Raw genomic sequence first — 26,999 nt, 5'->3', positions numbered from 1 at the left:
AACTGCCAATAACCGATACGACGAAGAGGCCATGTTACAGCAAGATAAATATTGTCCTACGCAAAACACTGCAACAAGAAGTTATCGTTTATGTTTGTTTACTACTGATAGCAAAAGATAAAAACATTTTTTTTTTTTTGAGATATTCAAGGATATTCAAATCGAAAAAACAGCTTGATATTGGTAATATTCACGGCTTCAGACTGATTTTGTGATGAAGGCCAAAATGATGAAATTACAAATAAATACATAATTACAAACACAAGTACATAAATAAATGGGTTGCTTAGTATCTTTATATTTTTTCATACTCCATGTATTAACCCAAATCATTTATTGAATACATCATTTGGCTACAAAACATTGTATTTAGAAACGAAAGGTGTGTACGTTGCAATTTAATTTTTGTTGGTATAAAGTGTATTACCCGAGTTGACCACGGGGAGAAGCAGTGAGCATATTGGCTACCAATTGACCGCTAGAGCCGAAGACGCTTCCTGTTATGCTCTGATCAAAAAACATGGCGCCGGCCAAGAAGCGCAACGTGTGTTCCAAAACCACATCAGCCAATGCTGCAAAAAAGGCTAAAATCGACCCGAGTTTACAAGTTCAACAAATTATTGACAGCCGAAAAAACGCTAACGATGTTTTTGACGTTCTCGATTGTCTCCAGGTATGTTTTGGTCTGCAGTGTGCCCATTCAACGTAGGCAAACGACTCCCAACAATTGAAACATACATGCTTCACTCAATACTGCATTATATGTGCTCTGTAGACATGACATTAACCACAAATTCCCACTCTTATTACAGTCAGAGAAAGAAAAGGAAGTCATATCTGCCATCAATGCATGTTGCAATTTATTTGTTGCTCTTCTGGAGAGAAAAGACCTGTTCATTGGGAAACTTATTGATGAAGAAGCGATGTTGACTGGTGAGTTGGTTTGTTTTTCTCTTATAATCTAGAAAATGAAGAACTGCATATCGCTAAACAAATGATGTGTGGCTGCAAATGAAATGTCCTACTCAGTTGTTTAACGCATGGGAGTTTCTTCAACACCTGTATGTAGAAGAATAGGCCGAGTCCTCTTGTTTCTGAGGGATGTTTTCAATTGTCTAATAGGACCGAACCCCCACCGCAAACAGCTGGTCTCAGCTGGAGATCACGCTAAATCATACATCATGTATACGTTAAATGTTCATGCGTGTATTTAACATGGTTAGAAAAGGATTGTTGCTGCTATTTGTGAAAAAAAACATAACATAGGATTACATTTGTAACAGATTCAGGGTTTCCTCAATGTTCGGGGCTTAACCCACATACCCACCGTGTGTGTCCATGTTTAACAGGGGAACACAATGCCCAAGATAAGTATTCCATGTTCATGCGGCATCGTTACAACGACTGTGTGGAGACGTTGCTTGAGCACCTCGTCCACAAGTCTTACGGAGTTAAGGTGAGCTGAAAAGTCTTCGGATACTTCAAGAAAATATCCCGTAATCTTGTAGTTGCGTGGTGTTGTGCTAATGCAGTTAGTCCTTTACAGGAGTGTGCCCTCGTTGCCCTGATGAAGCTGGCCGCTGCGGAAGGACAGTACCCTCTGGAGGATTTGGATTGGAGCGAACACGTCAGCTTTCCAAGAACACTTATTCTGGTATATTTATTCAAAAATATATATTGCTATTCAAGAGAATAGTGTGCATATCTATAGCAATTTATTTTATAGACCGATATACCTACGGTACTAGTTAATTCCTGGCAGTGGTCGGGAGGCTCTGATGATACTAGTGCTGCAACGATGAGCAGATTAATCAAGTCGATTCAACAGAAAACTTATCAAATTATTATCTTAAAATTGATAAATGGTTTAAGTACAAATGACACATCATCACTTGCTGTTGAATGATATAGTACAGTGTTCAAATATTTGGTTAATAATAATCCTTATAAAAAGGAATGGTTTAGTTTTTCTCGGCTGCTTGTCAGATAAAGCAAGCCCTGTCTAACACTGTTATTTGCGGTCCTAAATTACACTATGTTGACCCTGTGTTTCCAGGGGGTGGTTGGAAGGCTGCTCTCCAAGGCAGAGGACAACACTATGCTGATCTCTAGGTTCACGGAGTACTTGGAGATGGTGGACGTCCGCTACTACGTCATGAGCTCCGTCCGGGAGAACGTGGGCTCGGTCATGGTTAAGAGCAAAGGGGTAGGTAGCAGCCTAGTGCAACATTGAGAGGAAGCGCATGAACATTGTGTGTCAGGCCGTGGATGTGTTCAGATTGTCAGTCTGGCGCCCATTCGCCTCTGGCTTTCTGCTAAACCTTTCTTGCCGTCGCCTCCGCTGTTAAATTTTTGACTGCTTGACAAGGTGCTCATTTGGCCAAAGAATCGTGTCAGAGACTGGGGATACATAAGTGATTTTCTCTGTGATTGCTCGATCGGTCATCCGATACAAACACATCATGCCGCTCTATGGCCACAAATAACAAATGGGATTTGGTTACAAGGTCTGAAGGTTGTGATTGGTCCGATAATTAACAGCAATTCCACATTTTTACCTTACCGCGATACTGCTGGTGCTTGAACATAGTGTGATCAAGTCTCCGCCTGAGCACTAGGAATAAATATTGGAACAGACCCTTGTTGCTTCATGTTCTAAATAATCCTGTTATGTCTTACAGGAAGTGATTCCCGTGTACCAGAACAATGTGTTTACGTTGGTGTCTAGCATCATCATGCCGAGCCAAGAGTCTGAGCTCACAAACTTCATGGTCAAACAGAAAGGTTTGTACATAATTACTTGTTTATTGATTCTACAATAGTTCTAGTTCTTTAGTTACTCTATGCTTCAACCAGTTTAGAACCAAACCTACTACTACAAAACGTATTTAAATTGACCTCAATACCGCCTAATGTAAATAATATTGGTTACCAGATTATATAAATCATTCATCGTTTTATTTCCAACCAGATAAGCATTCTGAGTGGAAAGCAGCTAAATTAAACGTGAGTATCCATTTTTTCATGTGTTGCTCAATAGACTAATTCAAAGCATTCACATTCAAAGCAATCATTTGACTGGGAATCGCTGGACTTGTGTATACATGGAGTTGAGAAGTGATTTAATCCAGAAGAGGTTGAACAATAGTAACCCAAGGACACCATGTTCTTCTACATCTCAGGAACACAAACGCTCCTTTGAGAGGATGTGGCTCGGATTTCTGAAGAATAAGGTATGCACCCTTATTCAAACATCTTTTGGTTTCTATACTTTCTAAGGTACAAGGTATATACTATATTACACGACAGTTTTTCTTATGCTGTTTCCCATCGGTTTGCTGTAGTTGCCAAGCAACATGTACAAAAAGATCCTGGTGATTCTCCACGACTCCATTCTCCCTAACATGAGCAACCCAACGTTAATGATTGACTTCTTGACGGCTGCCTATGATGTCGGTGAGTAACGGCTGAGGAGTGAGCACTGTAGAGCAACTTCATCATGTCTACTTATTCAGAAACCGCCTCCATTTTAGTCCCCAAGGTATTATATATTTTTTAATGCTCTGACTAGTTCTGTTAACCCCAGCCATAATGTATGGCTAACCTCTAAATTGCAATAACCCCATTACTATGACATATCTTTTTTAATACTTTTACTCCACTTTTCTTCGGTCTTGAAACATCTCGATTCAAAGTAATTTGCTCTAATGTTATATCTTTATACAATGCTTTGGAAGTATAGGAAAAACAACTGTGATACCATCTTTATTAAATTAACCTTATCCAAAATGACCAGAATTTTACTTTATTCCATTGAATGTGCTATGCAGGAGGAGCAATCAGTCTACTAGCCCTCAATGGCCTGTTTATCCTCATCCATCACCATAATCTGTAAGTATCTTCTTGTTTAGATCCATGGGGAACTATAAAGATCCATTCAATTCCAATTCCCTGCCTTTTAATGTCTGAACAGTGATCAGGAGATGATCTCCTTGTTGTGAATCTATAGCACTGGCTGCTGTGTTCTATGTTGCTCATTATACGTTCTGGTGGAAAGCACACCTCGGATCCATTTCCGGTGCCAACTGTGTTTAGAATTACTGTATTTGCAATAAAGGTTTTTTTAAACACAAATAGTCCACTCATGGACATCCGTATGACAACTGTCAATTCTTGCTTTACGGGATAATGTGTTATATTTCAGAGATTACCCGGATTTCTACAAGAAGTTGTACAACTTGCTAGAGCCCTCAGTGTTCCATGTAAAGTACAGGGCTCGCTTTTTCCACCTCGCAAACCTCTTCCTCTCGTCCACGTAAGTTACAATTTTTTTAGAGTTATCCCATAACAATCCTATAAACAAGAGTTCAATTACATAATACATTACATCGACGTTAACAGCATTGTGTATGAGGATTTTTGTCTTGTTTTCTGAGTTCAAACCAGCTACAACTCTATTCTAAATGGAGACAACCCTGTTAATTAATTGGAAATCCACACACCATTCTGTATGCACCTGTACCATATATATTGTCTTTAGCACGTACATATTTTTTATCATTACCCTATTGTGTATATCAACCACATGTATGTCTGTTTTATAAAATGGATGCCTGTCCCCCCTCCAGCCACTTACCGGTGTACCTAGTGGCGGCGTTTGCAAAGCGCCTGGCGCGCCTGGCTCTCACGGCGCCACCAGAGTCCCTCCTCATGGTGCTGCCCTTCATCTACAACCTCATCCGCCGCCACCCCTCCTGCAGAGTCCTCGTCCACAGGCCCACCACCGCAGACGGTAGGCGCGGGTCTTCAGAGGGGCCTTTAGCGTCCCGGAGGGACTCTTTATCGAGAACTTTCTTATTGGTTAAGGTCTGCGCTTAGTTAAGCTTGGTATAGGAGTCGGCGCTTTTGTTAGGGAAATGTGTTTGAAGGATTGGCTTCCACGTTTTACGCCTCGTGCCCACTGCCTCCGTCCGTTGACTGATCCCCATTGACTTTGAATGGGATCGGACGCGCAATGCATTGTGGGTCCGTTCGCTCCGTTGGAGCCTTCGGCTCTGTCAAAAAGTTGAAAAATGTTCAACTTTTTCTGCAGCGACGGATCCATCATCCAATCGGATCGTGTATGCAAATGTGTGCAATGTCTCGGGCTCTGACGACCCCGGAAAGCTCCCCCATCCGTCAGCCAAGCCTTCCGACGTCCTTTGACTGACGGTGCAGTGGGCATGAGGCGTTAGAGAATACGTAGTCGAGACGTTAGTGAGCCAACCGGTGTTCTTTTGTTACAGAATCTTGTGAGGACCCGTATTTGATGGACGAAGAGGACCCTATCCTGAGCCATGCCTTGGAGAGCAGCCTTTGGGAGATAAAGGTGCGAGCATGCTCTTCAATGTCCACGTGCTTTAGATCACAAGTGATACTTTTCCAACTAAATTAGCAGTATGTACATTTAAGCCCTACGCCAATGTTTTTGTATTTCCCCGCAGACCCTCCAGAGTCATTACCACCCAGATGTGACCAGAGTGGCCTTGAAAATTAACAAGCCTTTGTCGGTGCCAGAGGAGGACATAGATGAGCTGTTGGAGATCACGAATTTTGAGGTAATGTGGCATTTGATGGGAGTCAACATTCTTAAAAGGAATGGTACAGGCTGAAAAGCTTTGCCGGCTTATCGTTCATCTTTTTAGTTATGTCTGCATATTAGGTATCATTTATATTGTCAAACTGTGTGCTGGCAGTGAACAAAAAATAACCCAAAGTTTTTCCATCCTTTTTAGCTAATGGAAAGAGACCTGAAAGCGACTAAGAATGTTCCGCTGGAGTTTGAACCGGCAAAGAAGCTTCTCCAGGGAGGAGGGGGCATTCTTGGTCAGCACTTCTGCCTGGAGTAGGAGTGTGTTGGTGGTCCTTCTTTTGAAACGAAAACCTTTTGGGGTCTTTCATATCTAGCCCCCTCCCCCCCCCCCCGTTTGAGAACATTTTGTAAGAACTGCTGTGGAATAAATGCTGTGTCATCTTGCACCTGATTTGATCTGCAATATTTCCGATAATTCATTCCATTTAAAGGGGACATATACCACCAGGTGCGAGTGTGATTAGCCTTACAAGCAGTTTGGAAAATCTGCCCCATATGACATCACTAGTGGGCTTGTCCACCTAGATCAGTCTACCAGCCTACCCAGTGGACTGAAGTAAACGTTGCTCATCTATCCAGCACAGATCTCGGTGGACACGGCCACTAGTGAAGTCATGGGGTAGATTTTTCGAAACGGCTTGTAAGGCTATACACACAACCCTGGTGGCATAATGTCCCGTTTAAAGTTTTCCATTTTCTTATTTTGAAATCAATCTATCCAAAATTAGAAAATCCAACATTGCCTCCATGTGCAAAGATAAGTCAGTGCAGAACTGGCTTGGTTCTAGGCAACTGAAACCACAAGCCTGTTCAAGAGCGCAAATCCTGCTACCGAATGATCTTGTAATATACAGCATTTGTAAGTGACGGTCCATTATACAATCTTCATTGGGTTTGTTGTTCCACATTTGATTGACATGATAAATAAAATTGCCTTGAGTAAACAAAATCAGGATTTAACAAAGAAGGCTTCTGTGTAAGTCAGTTGTAAGAGAACAGGTTTTTATTCGACCGCACAAAATTAAATCACGTCGTTCACCAAAATAAAAATAAACTTGATATTGGTCTAATCGGATTCATTCCCCACATCATTTTCCTGTAGAAAAAGAAAAAAAATAAGCAAATGAACAAATTGCATGTATATAAATAGATCATGTATCTGCCTTCGTCCTGCCCTTTATTTATCACATTAAAACAGCTACCTGTTTCTGGTCCTTCTCCCGGCGATCCGCCGCCGACGCCTCGTAGTCATGGATGGGAAGGGAGGCCATCCAGCTGATCATCGAGTGCTCTTCCGACTCCGTGTCCACGATGCTGGGGTAGATGTGGGCCTTCTTGAAGCCCTTAATCGACTCCTCCTCCGCGGCCCAATCCAGGCGCTGGTGGAGGCCGTCCCCGCCGAAGCGCTGGTTGTAGCGGTCAAAGTGCACCCTCTCCAGCACCAGGCCCAGTCCAGGGGCCCGGGGGATGTCCACCTTGTCGTTGCCCCAGCTGCGCTCCAGCACCTCCTCCTTGGCGTAGCCCTTGATCACTGCGATCACCAGGCCGATCATCTTGCGGATCTGGTGCAGCATGAAGCTCTGGCCGCGCACCGTGATCACGGCGAACTCTGAGTCGCCGCTGAGGAAGGGCTCCTCGCAGGACATCTCCGTGATGTAGCGGCGGGCGCTGGGGTCCTGGGGGCTTTTCTGCGAGGTGAAGTTGTGGAAGTTGTGCGTGCCTTTGTAAAGGGAAAAGAGCGAGTTGGCTCTGGTGAGGGTCTCTGGGTCCAAGCGGAAAGCGGCCGACTTCTGGGTGTCGTAGTCCTTTGGGGCAAAGGCCACAGTGGGAAGCATGTAGGAATATGTACGCGCATCACAGTTGTTTTTGGAGTTGAAGCCTTGGGTCACTCGTTTGAAACCTATGGCAAAAAGAAAAGGCAAAACGTTTAAAGGCATATACACATTATATTCATTTAATCAACTTAAGTAGCATTGTGTAAGATTGAGCCGCTCCTAGTGAGTAGACATTCAGAAATCAACCAATTCAGTCCACTAACTGGTGTCACAAATGTGTGACTCCAACTATCGTAACTCATCTGAGTGGCATGAGTAGGACGACTTTTGGGAGTGTCAATGGTAAGATTATTTTAAACAAAAAAGCTAAAGGTAGGTTTTCATTTGTAGAATATATCAGTATAGCATGTTCAACATTGAAATCATTATCAATTAGCATTTAATACAGATATGTTCAGGTTATTTTAAGCTAAGATCTAGTTGAAATGATACCCATCGTGAATTTAAAACGCAGGTCAGCCATATTTTAGAAGGTTTTTTTGCCATTTGTTGAAATAAGGCTTACATCCCAACGGCAATCAATGAATAAAGTCCTGATAAAAAAAACCTGTCCAATAATTTCATCCAGCCTAAATGAAATAACTGCATGGTCTGGTTGTCGCACTTATTGTGCATGGCCGGTGTCTACCACAAGCTAGGAAGACCATTTGCTAATAGCGAGCTTGTTATGGTTTTTGAGGGAGTGCTGATGTGAGGGTTGGCAGTCTTTCAAAATCTAGCTGACTGGCTGGTTTCTCAAAATTGCCTACCCTAGCTTCAATACTTTAAATGACATCATGGTGCGTTCTGATGTGAACATCTGTACAGCCAGAGAAATCCAAGTAACGGTTGTTTTCCATTAAGTGCCAACTAGTCACTCAGTACTACGACATTTCCCAGCTTGTGCCCAACTTTATGAAACAAATTGTGGGATCCCAGTAAGACCAAATAACTAACTACTACAAATCAACGCCTGAGGATTTGAACAAATGAGTGATGGATGGTTGTTCAAATTTGTCCACCAAACATCTTAAAGACGGAGATAGTGTTTCAGTTGTCTAAAGTAGTTTAACATTTCGATAACATGCACATTTAATGAAAGAGCGAAATCTCACCTAGAATTCTGATTTGCGCAGGAAGATGCTTGTTGATATTTTCCATTATGTCTTCAATCAACCGCAGCTTAAGTGACACCACCTGGCCTGCTGCAGACACACCCTGACAAATATAAATGTTCACGCATTAACAAGTGTACCACTGTAGACTATTGAATGTAATACATGAAATGAATAAATCAAAACAAAATATTGTTAAATTCATTGACTCTTTTGTAAATACAAATTAATTTAATCAATTAACACATTAATTGTTGAAGGGCTGGATACAATATTTGATTACATACCTTATCTGTTCTTGCACATCTTTGGAAAGACATTTTCTTCATTTCATCTCCATGGTTTTCAGGAATGCAGCCCGATTTAATAAGAGCGGAGACTAACTCATCTTCAATCGTTCTGAACTGCGAGGTTCCAGTATTTCGCTATAATACACAATTTAAATACAATTTAAATAAATACATTTCATATGATTATTCTTGATTGATCTTAGAGTTTGGCTACATACCTGCATCCCATAATATCCTTTTCCAGAATACGCCACGAGTAGAACCACCTTCTTTTTAGGATACTTCTTTTCATTGTCAACGTTTTCTTCTTCTAACTTGACCTTTTTTGTTATCTGCTCATCTTCAACAGAGATTGCCTCCTCGTTGACTCTTTTAGTTGACATCGTGGTTAGCAGCTCCCCTTGGCTCATCGTGCAACGTGATCTATGTTGGAATCCTGCAATCAATAGACAATCTGGTCAGGCCAATTCTCCTTTATCTCTCCATATGCCCAGTATATTTAGGCTTTTTTTTTACCAATTAAAAGTTGAAGAATATGAGAATTAAAAGAACAGCCTACTGTCATTAACAATAAACAGGCGAGATTAAGACCGTCTATTGATTTACTCACCTTTGTAATTGAAATGCAAGAGTTGCGCGTTAGTTAAGGCACGAAGAAGATGTGGTATTTTCAGCATCACTCATTTGGTGGCCATAAGAGACATTCAACAGAATGATGATAACGGCTGGGCAAGTAGTTGCTAAAGCGTGGATCGTTTATAAAATATTCTAAATGAAAAGCATTAACACTGCTCCGTATATACTCAGTCCAGAAAAAATGATGGCGGTCCCTAAACACAAAACATAATCTGGTTACCAATAAGTTCCCAATGAACTTATAGTATACTATCTAAAGCTAACATTAGCACTTGCGGCCACAACATTCACATGGCGATGGCAGCATTCAACTTTGACCCCTGATGGAAATATCGCGTGATTTACTGTAAAATGCATTTTTTGACGGGATTTCATTGCTGTTTGACTGGACGTGTGAGTCAATGACATATATGTTTTATAAGAACAACGGTCTAAGCTCATATTATACGTAATTTTCGATGTTGGTACAATGATGATCATTATAATAACTATCAATAATGTTGTTGTTACTGATAAAATTGTCAAGTGCATAGGTCTACTTTGATTGAAAATAAAGAAAAGTACTTCTCTATTAAACATGCCTTATTTTAGGCAAGTTATTGTCTTATATGATCATACATGAGTTATAGAAATATTATAATAACAGGTAATACCTCTATATAAATATATACATATCAAGCTATACCATAAACTTGCTTTTCTTCTTAATTTTACTTCCAATTACATATTATAGCCTATAGAGTGTACCAAATAACTGAAAGTCCTTGGCAAGGTAAATTATACTATATTTATCTCAAAAGTATTTCGTTGCAGTAGCTTAAGGAGGGTTAGTAGAATACACAACGGGAGGCTAGGATATAGCTTCCACTCATTATGGCCATGTTCATTACAGAAAGGAATCCATGTGTTCAGTTCTGGTGACTCACTGTTGACATCACAGTTGGTCTATGTGCATACCATACATGTAGAGTTCAGTAGTTATTTTGTGTTGTTATCTTTGTCCACTTGGGAGCAGCAAAAGGAAGCAAAATAGAATAAAGCAACCTCCCTGTCTTATAGAAAATAACTTTGTTAATCAATATTAGGGGGAATCAATCTACACATTTAATTAACAGAACCCAATCTGCATACTCTGGTTAATGTATTTAGTTAAACAAATGTACAAGTGATCGAACACTAGCGTGCACAGTGGTCTCCACCTGAAATAAGTGGTTCAAGAACACAAGAGAGGATCCCTGCATGGTTGAGTCACTGTATCAAACATTTATATGTAACCTTTGAACTTTGCTCTGGGATGAGCTGACTTGTCGGTGTGATCCATGGTCCATACACCTTTATATGGTTATCTGTTTCTTCTGCAGAGCACGTCATACCAAACATAGACCTGTTGTACTATGGGAAACTTTCGCAGTGCCGATCCATTAAAGCACTTGAGATACTTTTGTATGCAGAGAATACCGTTTAAAACCGTCATGTCATCGTTTTCCTACTCCATTCTGTCTGCATTCTGTTACTCCTTGCCGTTTCGCTCACATATTTTAGGTATTATTTGTTTTTTTACCTAGAAACATTAGACTTATTACAGGTTAGTTATGGCAGTATTGGTTGTTGGACAAGGCAAGGGCATATTGAGGATATTTTATAGCAAAAAAATGTTTTACCCCATATTTAAGTCAAATGTAAATGTATTTGTAAAGCACATTTAAAAAACAGGTGACCAAAGTGCTATAAAAAACAAAGATAAAACAAAAAAGAAACAACAATAAAACCAGTAACAATCATACATTTGAGACAATGATAATAATATTAACAATAGTAATAATAACAGTAATAACAATGATAATGTAGGCTAGAGGTTGCAACATATGCAATGAATCAATGTGCAAGCAGGATCAAAAGACTAAAAGATGAGATGAAGATGAGGTAAGGTTATACTGAATTAAAGGCAATAGAGTAGGTTTTAAGATTTGATTTAAAAATAGCTACAGAGGGGTACAATTTAATAAGCAGTGTCAAGCTATTCCAGTTTAGGGCCAACGGCAGCAAATGCCCTATCTCCTCTAGATTTGTGTTTAGTTTTGGGAACAGCCAGTAAGAGCAGGACAGAGGATCTGAGACTTCTTAGTGTATTGGACGAGTAAGTCTGATAGGTACGTGTTTTTTTTCATTTAAGCATTTAAATGTTAGTAGCAGTATCTTAAAATGTATTATATGGTGGTCAGGGAGCCAGTGAAGGAATGAGTAAGCAGTATAAATGCTGAATGACCACCAAGTAGCCTATTGAAGCATAAAGCTATGCGATCTTTGTCAATCAACGTTATTAAAGTTGTATCAAAATAGCTTTCTAATAAATACTCTTAATAAAACTGTCTGTGAATAAAGTAACAATATACCAGCTACCTAACCCTTTGAAGTTGAGCTGAAGTTTTAGATTTACGTGAACCATTATGTGTTCAGGTCCAGAGCCTCTTAAAAAGGGGAAGAAGAGACAGTGACAGGTCATCATTCCAGCTTTCAATCCCATCTCTTTCGATTCAAACTTGCTATTGGATTTGTTGGTATTAACAGAGCAGAGGGATGGGGACATTGTCTTATTTCAGTAACACTGTTTGACCCCTTAAGGTCCTGGAATTTATGACTTGACACATCATCATATTTAAAGAGACCCTATTTTACCAGCAGGCGGAGTGTGATTGGCCATTAAAAAACGTTCAAAATTGTCCCTGCCCTGTGACTTAGTGACATCACAGGTAGTTGATGTGATAGATAGAGGAAGCCAACAGTTGCCCTTTAACCAAAATATTATGTAGGTATATATACGATTTTGTAATAAATGTAGTAATTTCATGTTTAATTTTGATAATGGACAATTACAAAATAGGTATCAATATTATGAGAGAGAGAGAGAGAGAGAGAGAGAGAGAGAGAGAGAGAGAGAGAGAGAGAGAGAGAGAGAGAGAGAGAGAGAGAGAGAGAGAGAGAGAGAGAGAGAGAGAGAGAGAGAGAGAGAAAATAATGGGATTTCCGGAATTTCCAGCCAATGAGCGGATTCCACATGCGGACACGAAGCACTGCATGAGACGCACGCGAGAGGTGCAGCGGAGAGATGCGATTGGTGCCCTATACAAGAAGACTCGAGCGATTCCGCAATAGTCAACCACAGCGGACGGAGAGAGAGAGATCTTAACGGGAACTTAACCACATGTTTAAATGAGCGTCTTGCGCACATTATTTAGGATCACATATTCACAGGAATATCCTGTCGTCGTTGTGGGGATGTGAGGATTCAACCATTTCTGTCAAAGATAGAAAAACGCAACCGGCGAGTTATCCCAACAACTAGCTAGCCAGCGTTTACTTAGCTAGCGTGCTAACCGTTAGCCCTCAAGCTTCGCAACCACCATTCAATTTCGGTCCGGACTCCAAATCAGCCGGCCATCCCGTGTCGGTGTCCAAAGAGCAAGCAAAGTGTGTTGCGGGACACTTCCAACAAAGCGACTGTGTCATTTAACGGAAGAAAGCGCCTTCAAAGGTGAAGGTTGGAGGCGTAGGACGAAGGGAAGCGGTGTCCTCAAGTGACCATTCACCATGGACAACGCACACACAAAGACGGTGGAAGAAGTTTACAGCTTCTTTAACGTTAATGAAAGCACCGGTCTGGGTCTAGAGCAGTTCAAGAAACAACGAGAGAAATATGGACCCAACGGTAAGGATTGGCACTGTGGGTCAAAAGTGAATGAGTTAGAGATCCCTATCGGCCATGACTTGGATGTTTAAACGGGTGACATTCTGTGCTATCCTAATTGTCAACTCAACCGGCACGATTTAATGTGGACGTTGCATATTGTAATACTCTGCGATGAGAGGTCCGACACACCGGCACTTGTAGATGTGTCTTACTTTTTAAGTTTCTTAGATTTGTGACAACTCAAACCAATGTAAAATGATAGCTACAAATTTATTTATGTCTTGTCTCTCTTTTGTCCATGGGGTGAACCGCAGAACTGCCAGCGGAAGATGGTAAGTGCGACACTATTTTTAATTAATTTAAAATAGATGGTATTCTGAATAAATTGTTTTGAATGCTGATGTATCGCAATAAAATGTCTTCTTGTATAGGTAAATCTCTTTGGGAGCTAGTGGTTGAACAATTTGAAGACTTGCTCGTGAGAATCCTTCTTCTCGCTGCCTGCATATCTTTTGTAAGTACAAATATTGTGTTATTTCACTATGTGAAATGTGTAAACGTACTTCAGTACACTGTGGTTAACAGTGACGGCATACCATTTCCTCGAAAGAGGTACAGTTAGTTTTGTGAGGACAGAAAAACCTGGCGTTCTTCCAGATTGGAAGTGTAATTCAGTTTATCAGACATATTAATCTCATTGACTATGTGTAGAAAACAATCTATGAGTGACCTGGACAAGGAGTTGGAAGGATCTAAGATATGTCCGGTAACGGAACATGGATGATATCTGAAATTCAAATAGTCACTTCACATCCTACCTCCACTTTTTCTATTTTGTCATCGTGAGTGCACTTGCTCTGGTAGCATATCGTTGGTAAATGATCATCAAGGCATTCATAGAAATCACTGATACATGGGAAACTTTCATGTTCAACCAGTTCAAATCGTAGTATGTTTTGGCTCTAAGGATCTGTGGTTTGGCTCTAAAGAATCTACACCCACCACACTAGTTGGGGAACAGATCATCAGTCATAATTTGGATTTCTAATCATCTTTTGAAATTACCGTAACCGATTTCACTTTGTATTATTAAAAGAATGCTGCGTGAATTGTTAGTAAAAACGAGAAGCGACTGTTGACTACTCACTGTTCCTTTTTATTGTGTAATACTCACGCATGCCATTTGTGCTTTATTCATGATAGTGGTTTGTAATGTCAGCAATAGCATCTGATTCATTTTGGTGGTGATTTGGTCAAGGTCTTTATTGTGTATTCCCACTTCAACACCTCAAGCTCTCAGTACTAAGCTGAATATGTAGTCAATCCCCAGGGCAAACTGTCAACTGTCCTTTGTGCTCCACCTACCAGTTAAAAAATGCAGGGTAGAGTTTTCTGTACCATAAATAATAATTGGTTGAATCAAATCTTGACACCAGGAATTATTATTAAAATTCCCAATTCTAATAAACGCTGAAAAATTCAGTATGATTTGCGATTCTGTTTTTTATGGAAAGCCTGAGGCGGTTTGGAAAATAATAGTCAGAAGGTAATGCTATCCTGCTAAATTTCAGAAAAATAGACGTGTTCCTGGAAGTTAATTTGACTGGTTTGCCTTGTGTTGTACATGCTGTATTTGAAAAGGGCATGTACGACTTGATCTTAGAACCTTTGCCATCCCTTTTGTATTTTGTTGGTATGCAAGCGTGGTAGTGTGAATAATGCATCCTTATTAAAAATGTCAATATACATTTCTTTATCGTTTTATAATACAGTTGATCTACTATGATCTTGTGCAGTTCCACTGCAATAAATTTCAGAGCGAATTAGTGTTTGTATAATTCTGTGGTCTGAACCATTTTTCTTGTGTAGGTTCTTGCTTGGTTTGAAGAAGGAGAGGAGACCGTCACAGCTTTCGTGGAGCCCTTTGTGATCCTCCTGATTCTGATAGCAAATGCTATTGTAGGAGTATGGCAGGTATGCATACTTTTTTCTTCTTCTATACCTTACTTTTTCTTTGTTCAATGCACAAATATGACAGACTGCCTATAATGCAGCCTCTCTCTTATCACAGACTTGTAACTGCACCCCTCAGTCTCTAAGGCAGTGAGCTTGCGCAATGGCGACTAAACACAGATTCTGGATGTCCTTCCCTTGGTGGGCACTGGGCAGACAAAGACAGCCATGGGAGCTGCTAAAAACTTGTTTGTAATATAGTGCATGCATGTCAATCGATTACATACTACCGAATGTGTCTATACCGCAGTATGGGATGAGTTGAACAGAAATCATTGCTGATTTACATCCTTAAAAGTTCCTAGGAATGGTTCTGCCTTTCAACTTTAGTTTTATCCACTTGATAATCAAATGTAAGTATGGGGTAGTTAGTTTGAAATAAGTGTCTTTCATTTATCCTGTTATGTGGGGGATACTGGAGCATTCGAAGGCAACCCTTGCGAGAACTTGCAAACTCCAAATTGACATACCAGAGTGGAACGGCCATATATTCTATTTTGGTATTCCATTATTGCAATCAAAGCTTGGAATATGTCCAGTTGGTCCAAGTCCACCTTGATGCTGAAAGGCTAATGAGCTGATCCCTCATATTAAGCTCTCCAGTCCCAGCTGTTCATCTTAAGGGAAGCTATCACTGCCTAACTATGTCTACAACAAGGAGTGCATAAGGAAGGACCCGGAAAATAATTTAAAATATAATTGAGAAATTGAAAATGGGTTTCAGAATACCATTAGTTTCCCCAAAGGGCTCTTCTTTGAGTTGTTGCCTTGTGCTTGAATTAATGTGATGGCTGCAGTGTGTGACTGAAAGAATAGAGGGAGAGAAGAAGGACATATTAATAGACCTCATTTGAAGGCCTGCGGGTCCACACAGCGTTCCCCATCCAGGGTAAGGATAGATTTAGTGTCCCAACGGACCCCTCGGGGCAGAGAGACCAACCTTATACATTCTGGTTTCCTTCTCTCAGTCAACGAAAGCCCTTTTCTGTCCTACTTTCGCTGGCCTGGGTTGAAGTGGTGTTATTAATTAACCCTGCTGACCTGGGACATCCTAGTCTTAACCATCCACTGACATGGACCCTCTCAAATATAAATATTATAAAGATGACTGCTTTAGTGTCCGTCAACTAACCGGCTGCCTGAAACTGACTCTTATTCTCAAGTTTAGTTTACAAGGTACTTGGGCTAGCCTGACTACCTTATTTCAAGCTTTGGATAAACTATATAAAAAAAAAAAACGGAATTCATTGTGCTTATCTTTCCCTGCGTGAATTTTCGTTTAAGTGTCACAATTCTGTTTCAACCAATCACAATGACACCTGAGAAAGAATCGCTAAGAAAGGGCGCTCACTGGGTTCAGCGGTGCGTGTGGGCTGTGAATACTTGTAATGTATACTGCAGGACTGCTTGCAGTATGCATTCATTTTAAATAAAGCATTCGATTTATTGATCGAAAAGTCAGAAAACGTACCTAATATTCGAAAGTTCAGCCTTAGCAAATCGATTTGCGTGTCTTTGTGAAATGACTAAATTATTTTTAATGCCTCGAACATGTTCTTAAGCCACTGAAAACTTGAATGTTCTTCAAAAGAAAGTATATGGATGGCCGCTTCCCAGAAGGTCCTCACAACCACCCAGAGCATTGCAGTCCTGTATTTTATGGGTCCATTAAATGGTTTTGCTAATAATATTGTGTTTCTCACAGCAAGCAGGGTAGTTGCAACAAAAGCGGTGCAGGAGAATGATAATGGCAGCGAGGTAACATCGGCAGGGGCTTTAAACGAATACCCTTACGTTTCAGATGATGAATGGATTCTAAACGGATTCTAACTGGTTATCGGCAGTTCTATTGACTGATGTGTCTGCACAGACCTGGTCGCTGGCACTTTGAAGTCCCTTTTTATTTAGTTTTGACACTCGGATAAAGCACGCGCACACTTGTCATGAACATGACTGGGCCCAATATTTGCAGACTTGTTGTACAACCAAATGAGGGATGTTTAAGTGTTATGACTGGGGTATTAATTAGGCCAGTCATGCATGTGGGAGTTGAGATCCTGTAATGAAGTGGTGTCCCATTTAGGCTTTGTTGAATCCTGTGATCTATATTGTGGCACGAAAACCAATAATTAGTCCTACATTTACATAAATGATGATTTTCCAGTCTTACCGGCTTGGGTGAAGCAAATTAAACAAATATAGACCATCCAACCCTGGCTGTTATCACAATGGTTTTGCTAGTGTATGGCTACCCACAAAACTTAATGTATACAGTGTATAGGTACATACTAATTCTTAATAATAGGCAACATTTTAACATTACAAATTGTTGTATTAAAAAATAAGGAATGAATTTCAAATGGGATTATAGAGGAAGATTGACAAATCTAGTCCATACGTTGAATCCAACACATTTTTGTGGTTTCGTTTCAAAATCTTGCTGTCTTCGCTACTTTCTTTACCCTCTCGAATCTTATCCACATCACCCTTTTTAATTGTTTTTTTAGGAGCGCAATGCAGAGAATGCCATAGAAGCGCTGAAGGAGTATGAACCAGAGATGGGGAAGGTTTACCGCCAGGACAGGAAGAGTGTCCAGAGGATAAAGGCCAGGGACATCGTGCCTGGAGACATTGTGGAGATTGCTGGTAAGATATGTGCTTTTAGACCAATGGGAATTGTTGCCGTGTGGTATATTATCTTGACTATCGGAGGCCTTGTAACATGTTAAGGGTGCCCAAAACCTTAACATTGATGTACGGTCTTACTTATCCCCTAAAATATAATCTTTTGCATCTGTAAATAAAAAAACATTTTTGCGTTATCCCCTGAAGTCTGTTGCTGCTTGATCACCTGAACTCATAGCCCGGTGGAGCACAGGTCAGCTGAGCGTAAGAAGAGTCTTGATGATGTATGACGGCATTGCTAACGTTCATAGTGGCCTGTCATAGCAAGCCTCTGGGATACATTTGTGGTGGTTGAGCAGGAATTCTTTTTTGCTTTATTTTCCAGAAATGGTTATACTCTAAATGTAGTATTATGTGTTGAAGGGTTAAATGTTGGTAGCCAGATTTGGTTTGCTGTCAACCATTTTGTCCTTAATAGTTGCCAACCAGGGGAACCTATTTTTCGTGGTTCCTGTTGAAGGCAAGCCAGTTTAATATCAGGACTTCTCTGATGCATGGGGGTCCCAGGCAGGCTTAATCCCTGGTAGCCAGTCTGGCAACCACTCCTGAATGTTTGTATTGGGTCTAGTATTTTTCAAGCACAGCTTTGGCTGAGTCAGAGCTGGGCGCTCCTTTCCGAGATAGCCTCCTTAAGTACTTAAAGAACTGTTTTTTTGAATGCGTTTGTTCCCTCATATCATTCATGGTCTATTTTTGGCTGTGTTGCCGACCCACTGCTGAAAAAACTCACCTGCATTTATTAAGGTGTCTTCTGTAGATAATTCCAGACCAACATCTGTAAGTAGGCCGCAGTGGCCTGACAAAACCAGGTTATGCAAGTAAAACGGATAGTCATATCCATTTAATGATGTAGACAGTCAGTAAAAGAAAATAAACTACCCTTTTTTTTATGGGAGGAGTTTGACACTTGGTCGAATGCAGTTTGCATTGTTATCTGATCGCACTTGACGTCACAGTTCGAGGTGTAAAAATAAAAATAATCGTTAATATGGATTTATGTGGCAGGCACTTTTTTTTTTTTTAATGTGACGTCAAAGACTGTTATCTGTCAGTGGGCCGTAAAGTTTTCTGAATCTGAATACGTAGGTGTTCTACAGCAGACAAAGGCACATGGTACTCTGAGAAGCCTATTCCTGGAAGAAAGAGGTCCCAGTACGTTTACCCTTTCAGTAGTTGAAACTAGAGAACTCCTCACTAACATGCTGCCCAAAAAACACTTTCCAGGGAGAACACCATATAAGGTGGCCTATAACAAACTAAAATGACAATGCATAATCATTTGGATGAGGCTGTTTTTTAAGCTTTATATTGCACAATAATCATGCCTGCTTAAAAGGCTTCAAGCCATTTAAAATGTGCATCCATAACGGTAAGCTATCATTTTAGGTTGATATACAGCGACCTTATTTGGGCCATTGGACTGAATTCATGTGAGGTAAATGATTGGGAAAAAATATGTTACAGAATTTGCAGGAACCAAACTCTAAATGGAGAATGTGCTTTTATTTGAAGCAGACTCTCTTATAACAGGCATTATTGACTGAGACCATCTTTCCAAATTTCAATATTCAAACGGATGTATTTATATATTGTGTGTTTCTTTGTTGAATTGGCTCCACACACACAGTCTTACAAACTCCTTGCTTGGAAGAACTAAGTGTGTTCACTAACCACGAGAGTTAAGCAAATCCCATTCATGTCATTCTTTTTCAAATTGCATAGCATGAATGCCTGGCTACAAATAGTTTTTACCGGTTATCTTTCCCCTTAAGAAATCCTTGGGAGAACCCTAGAATAGTTGTAATAAATAGTATTACTTCCAGTACGTTTTTAGTCTTTCCACACTGCAGATTTCTTTGTCAACCGCTCAGTCAACCTTGACGATCGAATGGAAGCTGTCTGTCAAAGTGGTATCGAAGTATTTGAAAAGTATCTCACCTCAAAACTAATAAAGCATAACTTGGGTATTTTAACATTTGGGGCGAGCCATTAAATATATATATTTATAGCCACATCCAGTTTTGTTTTTTTTACCATCTTGGCTCCAACACCGCCTGGTTGGTGGATTTATCTTCTCAGAGGTTGTCAACGTTCACTTTGTCGCCTGGGGGAATAGAAAGGCAGGAAGTACCATTTAGAAAGGCCACAGATTTGGAATGATAATTAATTTGTCCTCCAGATGGCCACTCTTTTCCCATGTGTTTAAAGAGTGTCTGATAAGTCTGTCTTCTGTCCTCAACCAAGTTATCCATCTGTGTTTTATCTCTGTTGCCGGTCCCTTCCTCTTGTCCCTGTCTCTTGTTTTAAGCCTTGGACAATCACTCATTAACTGCATCGCTCACTTTGACTTTGCACATTTTTTACTTCACGGAGCCCCACAGTCTTCCAAGGGAAACCCATAGGGGTTACCACTGTTGCTAACCGAAATCAAATGAAAACATGCACACAAAGTGTGATGTCTATTTGTGTAAGCTGGAGGTTGCTCCGATGAACTTCCTTTTCATGAGAACAGCAGGAGAGTCCCTTGAGTGCTGCAGTCTGTGTGAAAAGGACCCAGGAAGCTGTAGGCCTATGTGGTAGCATGGTCATAAAATAAACCGTTCTCTGAAGTTTGTTTTTTCAAAAATGTGTTCATGCACTTGTCGTGTCACTGTAACCTCCTGGATGTGTGGTTCTCGTTTGTTAAAATGTGCTGAAGTGTATCAGTTGGTAGTGGTGGTTCCCATTGTGTGAGGTGTCTATGGTTGTTGCAATGGTTTTCTCTGAGGCAGCCTTTCCTAACGGAAAGTCTGGAACACAGTGTTGATTAACTGTCAAGAATGCCTACCTGTCAGGAAGAGGTCTTGATCGACATGCAGGCACGACCAATCATGGCCCGCACAGACAGTAATTGCAAAAACAGACTGGTGAAACAAATGTGATTCACGGCAATTGGTGAACGCTCCAAGGATAAGATAAAACGGCCCAGTGAATAGTCTGTGGATGTAACCAACGATTGACGTCAGGATGGGTTAAATGTTGAGGAAATGCAAATGAACACAATAGGGTGAGCAGCGGTATTGAAGTGGTTGTCCATGTCATGGTTGCTATGTTAACAGATGCCTATGTGGTAGCAAGGGAGATATTGGAACCCTAGGAGTTGTGATGAGTCCAAAAAATAATAATATTGCGTCTTGACAAGCGCCTCATCTCTGAATTCTGCAAAGGTCACATGTAACGGAATCTGAAGCCCTCCACACAGTTTAAAGGTCCTTGCATTCAAACAATCAAGTCTTCCTTAGGCCATGCAGCCTGGGAGCAAGAAACATTTGAGGTGAACAAAGCAGAGGAACTGGCGGTATCTTTTAGGAACCGTTGTGAGCACATATTTTGCAGAAAAACGTTCGATAGTTTTCATAAGTCTGCTGTTCTTTTAACCGACAATGTGACATTTCATGTAGTAGAATCAGACCACAAAGCTTTTAAACCATGCGTCATTAGAATTAGGGATGTTGGCTATTAGTAAAATAGTCGTAAGTCATTGCTAGGGAAACTAAAAATAGAAGTCGGTTACAGAACTAGACGTTTTTTCTTCCTGACATTGTGTCCTTGTAGACTCGCGGTCTAGAATGTGCTCTACTTCAAACAGAAAATCATTGGATAGTGCCACAGCCATTTCATAAAGGGGTTATCAAGCAAACAATAGGGACATTTATTGAAAGCAAAACGTAACACAGAAAATTACATACTACAGGAAACTGAGTCCACACCAGGAGAATGGTGTAACTTATAGGCCTTTCCTCCTAAAAGCCACGCAATGCTGAGACTTCACTCATTTTGCACCCTCATCCTCCCTATAGAAAGCTTCTAGAAAGACACTTTTTCCAACAACGATTCAACCATTAAAGACTATGTTCCTTAATTGTTCAAAGATTCGAGTTCATACATACTATACAATAATAAAACATTGTACATTAATGGGGAAATCCTCGAGGTTGCGCATCCTTTTGTTGTTAATCCTGTTTGGATGATGATAGTGCCACATTGGGCCTAAATGGCTAATTTAGTTGTCGTTTTCATTGTCAGCTAAAAAGTCTGTTGTAAAACGGAGTGATTACCTTTTTTAAGCTGGTTGGTCTTTCCTGGTGTGTTTGGAAGGAGCATAATTTACCATTGTTTGTGAATATGGGGGTTTTGTCTGAAAACCATCAGTTTTGAGTGAGAAGTTCTTTACACAATGAAGCTTTTGTTATGAGACTCAATCCCAATCTTTGTTTTCCCACTTTGTCACATGCTAGCAAACATCAAATTGTGTTTTGGTATGACAAAGTGTTTGGTACTCTTTCATGACAATGTATGTGTATTGCATGTAGAACTCATGCTCTCATTGTCAGTAAATTTAGGTTAGGCTACGCCTTGACCCCCTTTCTGAACTCTTGGTTATATTGGGAATGTAATTCACTGTTACTCTTGGGCCTATTACCTGAGCTTTTTTGTGGGTTAATTGTCATGGCAGAGAATATATAACTAGTTTATATAAGCACTCTCCCGTGGCTCCAAAGCCTGGACGGTCTGCAGACTGTATATCTAGTATGATGGAAGTTGGTTAATGACGTTGTTTTTGATAGCGCCCAAGCTAGAAAACGCCCATATTTGGTATTAACCTTTTCATCACTAGGCCTCTTTCTCAGGGTTTTGTTGAAAATAACCTACCCAATTGTAAATGGAGTATATCTCCCCAATTATAAGGACTTTAACGTGTAATCTGGCTAACAAAAACAAGTTAGCAGCTGTGAGATTATTTTGCAAGTGAAATAATCAGTTTTGGCTACTACTTGGTAAGACTGACTAAAGCTTGAATACAATCAATGTCATGCTTTAAAGTGAATACCACGTAGTTCATTATCATTAGGCAGCCCTGCCGTTATGTAGGTCCATCCATAGCACAGCGTCTGATTACATCTGAAACTAAACCCAGGGCTACGATATGAAGCCAGTAATGTCGATGAAAGTGTAGTAGGTTTTGAGTCTCGAATTAAATAAATCCACTGTTAAAGAATGCATACGTACACTACGCATGCGTCAATTAAGCCAGTTCTCTTTAATATAGTCTGTGAATTGAACACATGTTGATGGAAGCTGGTGGAAGAATGGTATTTTCTTCAAATGTGACCGTTTCGTTGAGCCACCTTCGAAAGCCAGTGGGAGACAGTGATGTCCAGTACATTAAAATCTGTTCCTTGGCAACAACCATTCCGCGCTCAAAGTTGTTCCTCATCAGTGGATGCCAGTGCAGTATCTGAGCATCCAAAGCCCGCTCCAGGTCAGGTGGTATATTATTTCATAGAGTTTAATATAACATTTAAATTGACTTGCTGTAAGAGCCCACAGAATGAGGGAGATGTTGGCATGTTTTCAACATTTTCTTCTTCACTCTGACAGTCTAATTTGGAGGAGGCAGTGTTTGTGTGTGAGGTCGGATTTCGTTCCTGTTTGATGGAATGAAACCTACTTTTTGCCTTTACATAAATCACACAGTCGAGAGCCCCTGTACCACGAAACGGTAGACGAACCATCCATCTGAAATGGCAAGAAGGAATGGTTCTCACAAATAGTGTACTGAAACTTCAGGCAGTGTTTTCTAATCTGTTTGAGAATTCTCAATGAGAAGAATCGTAAGGGGTATATATCAGCCATTTAACACCCTCGGGAATGGAAGCGGTTTCCTGGCCTCAGAACCTCCATTTGAAAAGCCCTGCCCCTCCCCACTCTCTTGCTGCGCATGCATTACAACTGATCAAAATAGTTTTCCCATTTTTGGACTTGTGTTCTGCAGGTCTTCTCTAATCCCTTGTTCTCGCTTCTCCTCTAATGCAACCCCCCCTTACGTGTGTGTGTGTGTGTGTGTGTGTGTGTGTGTGTGTGTGTGTGTGTGTGTGTGTGTGTGTGTGTGTGTGTGTGTGTGTGTGTGTGTGTGTGTGTGTGTGTGTGTGTGTGTGTGTGTGTGTGTGTGTGTGTGTGAAGGTCATTGCAGGGGCCTAGGGTTTGGTTTACATGCAGGTCACCACTCTATCCTCTGTGGAGAGGGCTCTTGCCTGAGCTCCCTGGCTGATGGTTTTATTATTGTTTTTACCTTGCTGCTTTTAAAAGCTGCGTGATGCTGTGAGCAGAAGCTTACATTCTACTCTGGCACATCTTTTGAACCGCTTCACTGTTTGTTTCTGGTAATTAATTAAGAGGAAACTGCGACATTTGTTGACTCATGGTCTATCAGAAAAAGTAGTGTACCAAAGAAGATATTGGTTGAAAGAAATTAGACCTACTCTTTGAATCTGTTGGTCAATGGGGAAAAAAAGATTGCATCTCTAGATTAACAAAATTGGGCAGAGATCACTGAGTGCACCCTACTCTACCTGCTAGCATCGAAATCATGCAAGTGCTGTCGGAAGAATAAATTCACGTCTTGTTCGTGTTAATAAGTTGCGATAGTAGTGACTTTCTTAGCGTAAAAATATATTTTTTTGGGATAGTATCCCGAATGACAACTAGTTTACCCTCTTTATCGGTTTGATTATGACATTATCAAGGGGGGGGGGGGCAACATAATGCCTGGTAGCTGATATGACTGGTAAGGAACCTTTAGCCTATGCATAACATGAAAGGAATTGTCCTCTGACGGGTTATCACCTCCACTGTCTATCCTGGCATGCCCCAGAGCTGCTCTGCAACTCTCAAACACAGCTAACAAACGTCCCTGGCTTGAATAGGCCCCCTTGTCTTTGTCCGTCCCGGGATGTGCAAACGCATGTATGGAAATCGAGGCGCTGTTTACATTGAGAACTCGTTTTACTGTGATTTACCCCCGGCCTTTCTGTTAGTGGAAAGAATGAGTGGCCATCTATTTCCGTCCACTCCGGGTCCAGTGGAACATTAATATTGTTTTATCCATTGCTCACATCGAGCCGCGCTGTAACAGATAGTTTGATTATTTTATTACTCGCAAGAAGCATGAGCTGTCCCCACAACGCCGGTGTTGCCGCTGCCAAGCCTGCTGTTGTGTTTGTGTGTGCACGGGCGATTTACTTGCCTGCGTGTCAAAAACTATGCTCAACAGTTGCTGTTTACACTGACAGCCTGGCTGCACATCTCCCCGTATTTTAAATGTATTCCTCACTGCGTATTATATTGTTTAGCCCCTCAAGAGGAAATGTCTCTTGTTCTTTATGTTGCACTTGAATGACAAAAAAAAGATTTCTCATTTGAATTTTTCTCTTGGTTTACAGTTGGTGACAAAGTGCCCGCAGATATCCGGATATCGTCTATCAAGTCCACCACACTGCGTGTGGATCAGTCTATTCTCACAGGTAACCACTTCCTCCTCTTCTTCACTATGCATGCTACAGGTCTGTCGGGCGGGCCCTGTAGATCGCACTGGACCAGGGGGTGGATTTCACTGAGTTAGCTTAAAGTCTGTGGCAACCACAAGCAGCAGCACAACACGTTTATTCCAGCATCTTAAACTGATGCAAGCAGCAGAGTGGGAGATGCGTGTTATTTATTTTGCTTTTGTTTTTTTTGAAAAAATCTTGAGATTAAATTTTAGTCGGAATCGCCTAGCCCTACCTGTTGCACTCTGTGGTCATCATTACCGATAAGAAAAAGTATTGAGGCCGATGAAAGCAGAGATGAGAAGACGGACTGTTGAATACAAGATGGATGCAGAGATGGGTTGGCTGTTGGTGGCAGCGATGTTGCCACAGGAGGTTTATGAAAATCTTCTGCACCGCCTTAATTGGTATTTTAGTGTTTTCCTTTCTTCTTCCCTTTCATGGCCATATCGTATAGTCTGAGGCTATCTCTGTTATCCCGTTGGAGCAGTGTGTTCCTTGCACGGGTTATGACACACACCGCGTCTCTCACACTCTTCCCCCAAAGCCTGCTGCTGCTGCTACTGGCTGTCACATACGCACACACACACCCTGTGTTTTCTTTGCGTTTTTCTTTTTTAGGTTTGCACAAAACGATTGTAAGCATACACTAGTCATGATTCATGAACACATCCCATGACTTGAAACTACGAGAGTATCTGTTAGCAAGGCTCGGCTTATTCATTCTGCTTTATGGGAAAGTAACTGGCTACTCACCTGCTTTCATGGAAGATGAGCCCGAGCGATTCCCAAAATAATTGTCTATAAACGGCATGTTTATAGACACATTTTGGGCGAAACGATTTGCTCTGCACAATTCCAAGCAAATCGGTGGTTTGAACGTTGTGCAAAGCGCTGAGATTGCACGGCAGGGACATGGCTTTGTGAGACAATTATGCCAAGTCTCCCCGTTTTCTTCCTGCCCAAGTCTTATTTCTTGCTACTCCCTGCAGGAGAGTCCGTGTCCGTCATCAAACACACGGACCCAGTGCCGGACCCCCGTGCGGTAAACCAGGACAAAAAGAACATGCTCTTCTCGGTGAGTCCCCTCAGCACCAACACTGGACTGGGTTAACCATCCTCCATCTCCTCTATCGCCGCCCATTCGTTCTTCCCTCTCTGTCTGGCAGTGACCCAATCTCCTTCAACAACAAGCCCTCCAGATCATCTCTATCTACTGGGCTTGAATTTATATAATTAAGTCTTAATTTGCCTTAAATACAACACGTAAGAGGCCTTGCACTGTAGAACATCACTTCTTTGTGAAAGCGTATGTGACAGTGATAAATATGACTTGTGTAACTTCTGACATTTGTGTGTGTGCCTGACCTCAGAATTCAACAGGTTCTAAAGTGTTTTGGCAAAACTGATAAAATAAAACGGGTCTTATATCTCTCGGCTACTCTCTCCTCCGCAGGGCACCAACATCTCCGCCGGAAAGGCCATCGGCGTTGTCGTAGCGACGGGTGTCAACACAGAGATTGGCAAGATCCGTGACGAGATGGCGGCCACGGAGCAGGAGCGCACGCCTCTGCAGCAGAAGCTGGACGAGTTTGGGGAGCAGCTCTCCAAGGTGACCTTTTGATTTAAAAAGGTTGAATCTAACAAGTCGAAATCTTTCCCATACCTTTTGCTATTTTTTTTTTTGGATTATTAATTATCAATTTATTTAGTCAGTAGACTAAAAATAGAATACAAATATTTAATCGGCAGAGATCTT

General features: G+C 41.0%; 3 protein-coding genes across 7 annotated transcripts in view; 2 read left to right on the top strand and 1 right to left on the bottom strand.

Moving 5' to 3' along the window:
• Nucleotides 1–440: 440 nt before the first annotated feature.
• noc4l (nucleolar complex associated 4 homolog) lies at nucleotides 441–6,691 on the top strand. The gene is made up of 15 exons (XM_030354259.1): nucleotides 441–673; nucleotides 813–933; nucleotides 1,350–1,456; nucleotides 1,547–1,654; nucleotides 2,057–2,206; nucleotides 2,682–2,784; nucleotides 2,972–3,006; nucleotides 3,183–3,233; nucleotides 3,345–3,456; nucleotides 3,831–3,891; nucleotides 4,205–4,315; nucleotides 4,629–4,792; nucleotides 5,286–5,368; nucleotides 5,484–5,597; nucleotides 5,775–6,691. Exons 1-15 carry the CDS (start codon nucleotides 521–523, stop codon nucleotides 5,886–5,888), a joined length of 1,587 nt encoding a protein of 528 aa, XP_030210119.1. The 5' UTR covers nucleotides 441–520; the 3' UTR covers nucleotides 5,889–6,691.
• On the bottom strand, nucleotides 6,621–9,816 carry pus1 (pseudouridine synthase 1). The gene is made up of 6 exons (XM_030354260.1): nucleotides 9,462–9,816; nucleotides 9,070–9,287; nucleotides 8,849–8,986; nucleotides 8,562–8,664; nucleotides 6,835–7,532; nucleotides 6,621–6,728 (listed from the first exon to the last, which is right to left on the bottom strand). The coding sequence occupies exons 1-6, from the start codon at nucleotides 9,526–9,528 to the stop codon at nucleotides 6,699–6,701; spliced, it is 1,254 nt and encodes a 417-aa protein (XP_030210120.1). The 5' UTR covers nucleotides 9,529–9,816; the 3' UTR covers nucleotides 6,621–6,698.
• A 2,756-nt stretch (nucleotides 9,817–12,572) lies between these two features.
• atp2a2b (ATPase sarcoplasmic/endoplasmic reticulum Ca2+ transporting 2b) overlaps nucleotides 12,573–26,999 on the top strand; it is a 28,149-nt gene continuing 13,722 nt past the window's right edge. For all 5 annotated transcript variants that reach the window (XR_003976423.1, XR_003976424.1, XM_030353659.1 and 2 more), the window contains exons 1-8: nucleotides 12,573–13,193; nucleotides 13,490–13,507; nucleotides 13,607–13,689; nucleotides 15,045–15,149; nucleotides 17,696–17,834; nucleotides 25,136–25,216; nucleotides 26,233–26,318; nucleotides 26,697–26,852. Coding sequence is in view for 3 of the 5 variants with exons in the window: in XM_030353659.1 (XP_030209519.1) it covers nucleotides 13,076–13,193; nucleotides 13,490–13,507; nucleotides 13,607–13,689; nucleotides 15,045–15,149; nucleotides 17,696–17,834; nucleotides 25,136–25,216; nucleotides 26,233–26,318; nucleotides 26,697–26,852 (786 nt within the window). In the remaining 2 variants the exon portion in view is untranslated. The remainder of the gene's footprint in view (nucleotides 13,194–13,489; nucleotides 13,508–13,606; nucleotides 13,690–15,044; nucleotides 15,150–17,695; nucleotides 17,835–25,135; nucleotides 25,217–26,232; nucleotides 26,319–26,696; nucleotides 26,853–26,999) is intronic.

The sequence above is a fragment of the Gadus morhua genome, chromosome 4, assembly GCF_902167405.1.
Source record: "Gadus morhua chromosome 4, gadMor3.0, whole genome shotgun sequence".
Lineage (NCBI taxonomy): Eukaryota > Metazoa > Chordata > Actinopteri > Gadiformes > Gadidae > Gadus > Gadus morhua.
Note: the sequence above shows the minus strand (reverse complement) of the source record. Positions and strands in the feature narration are given on the sequence as shown.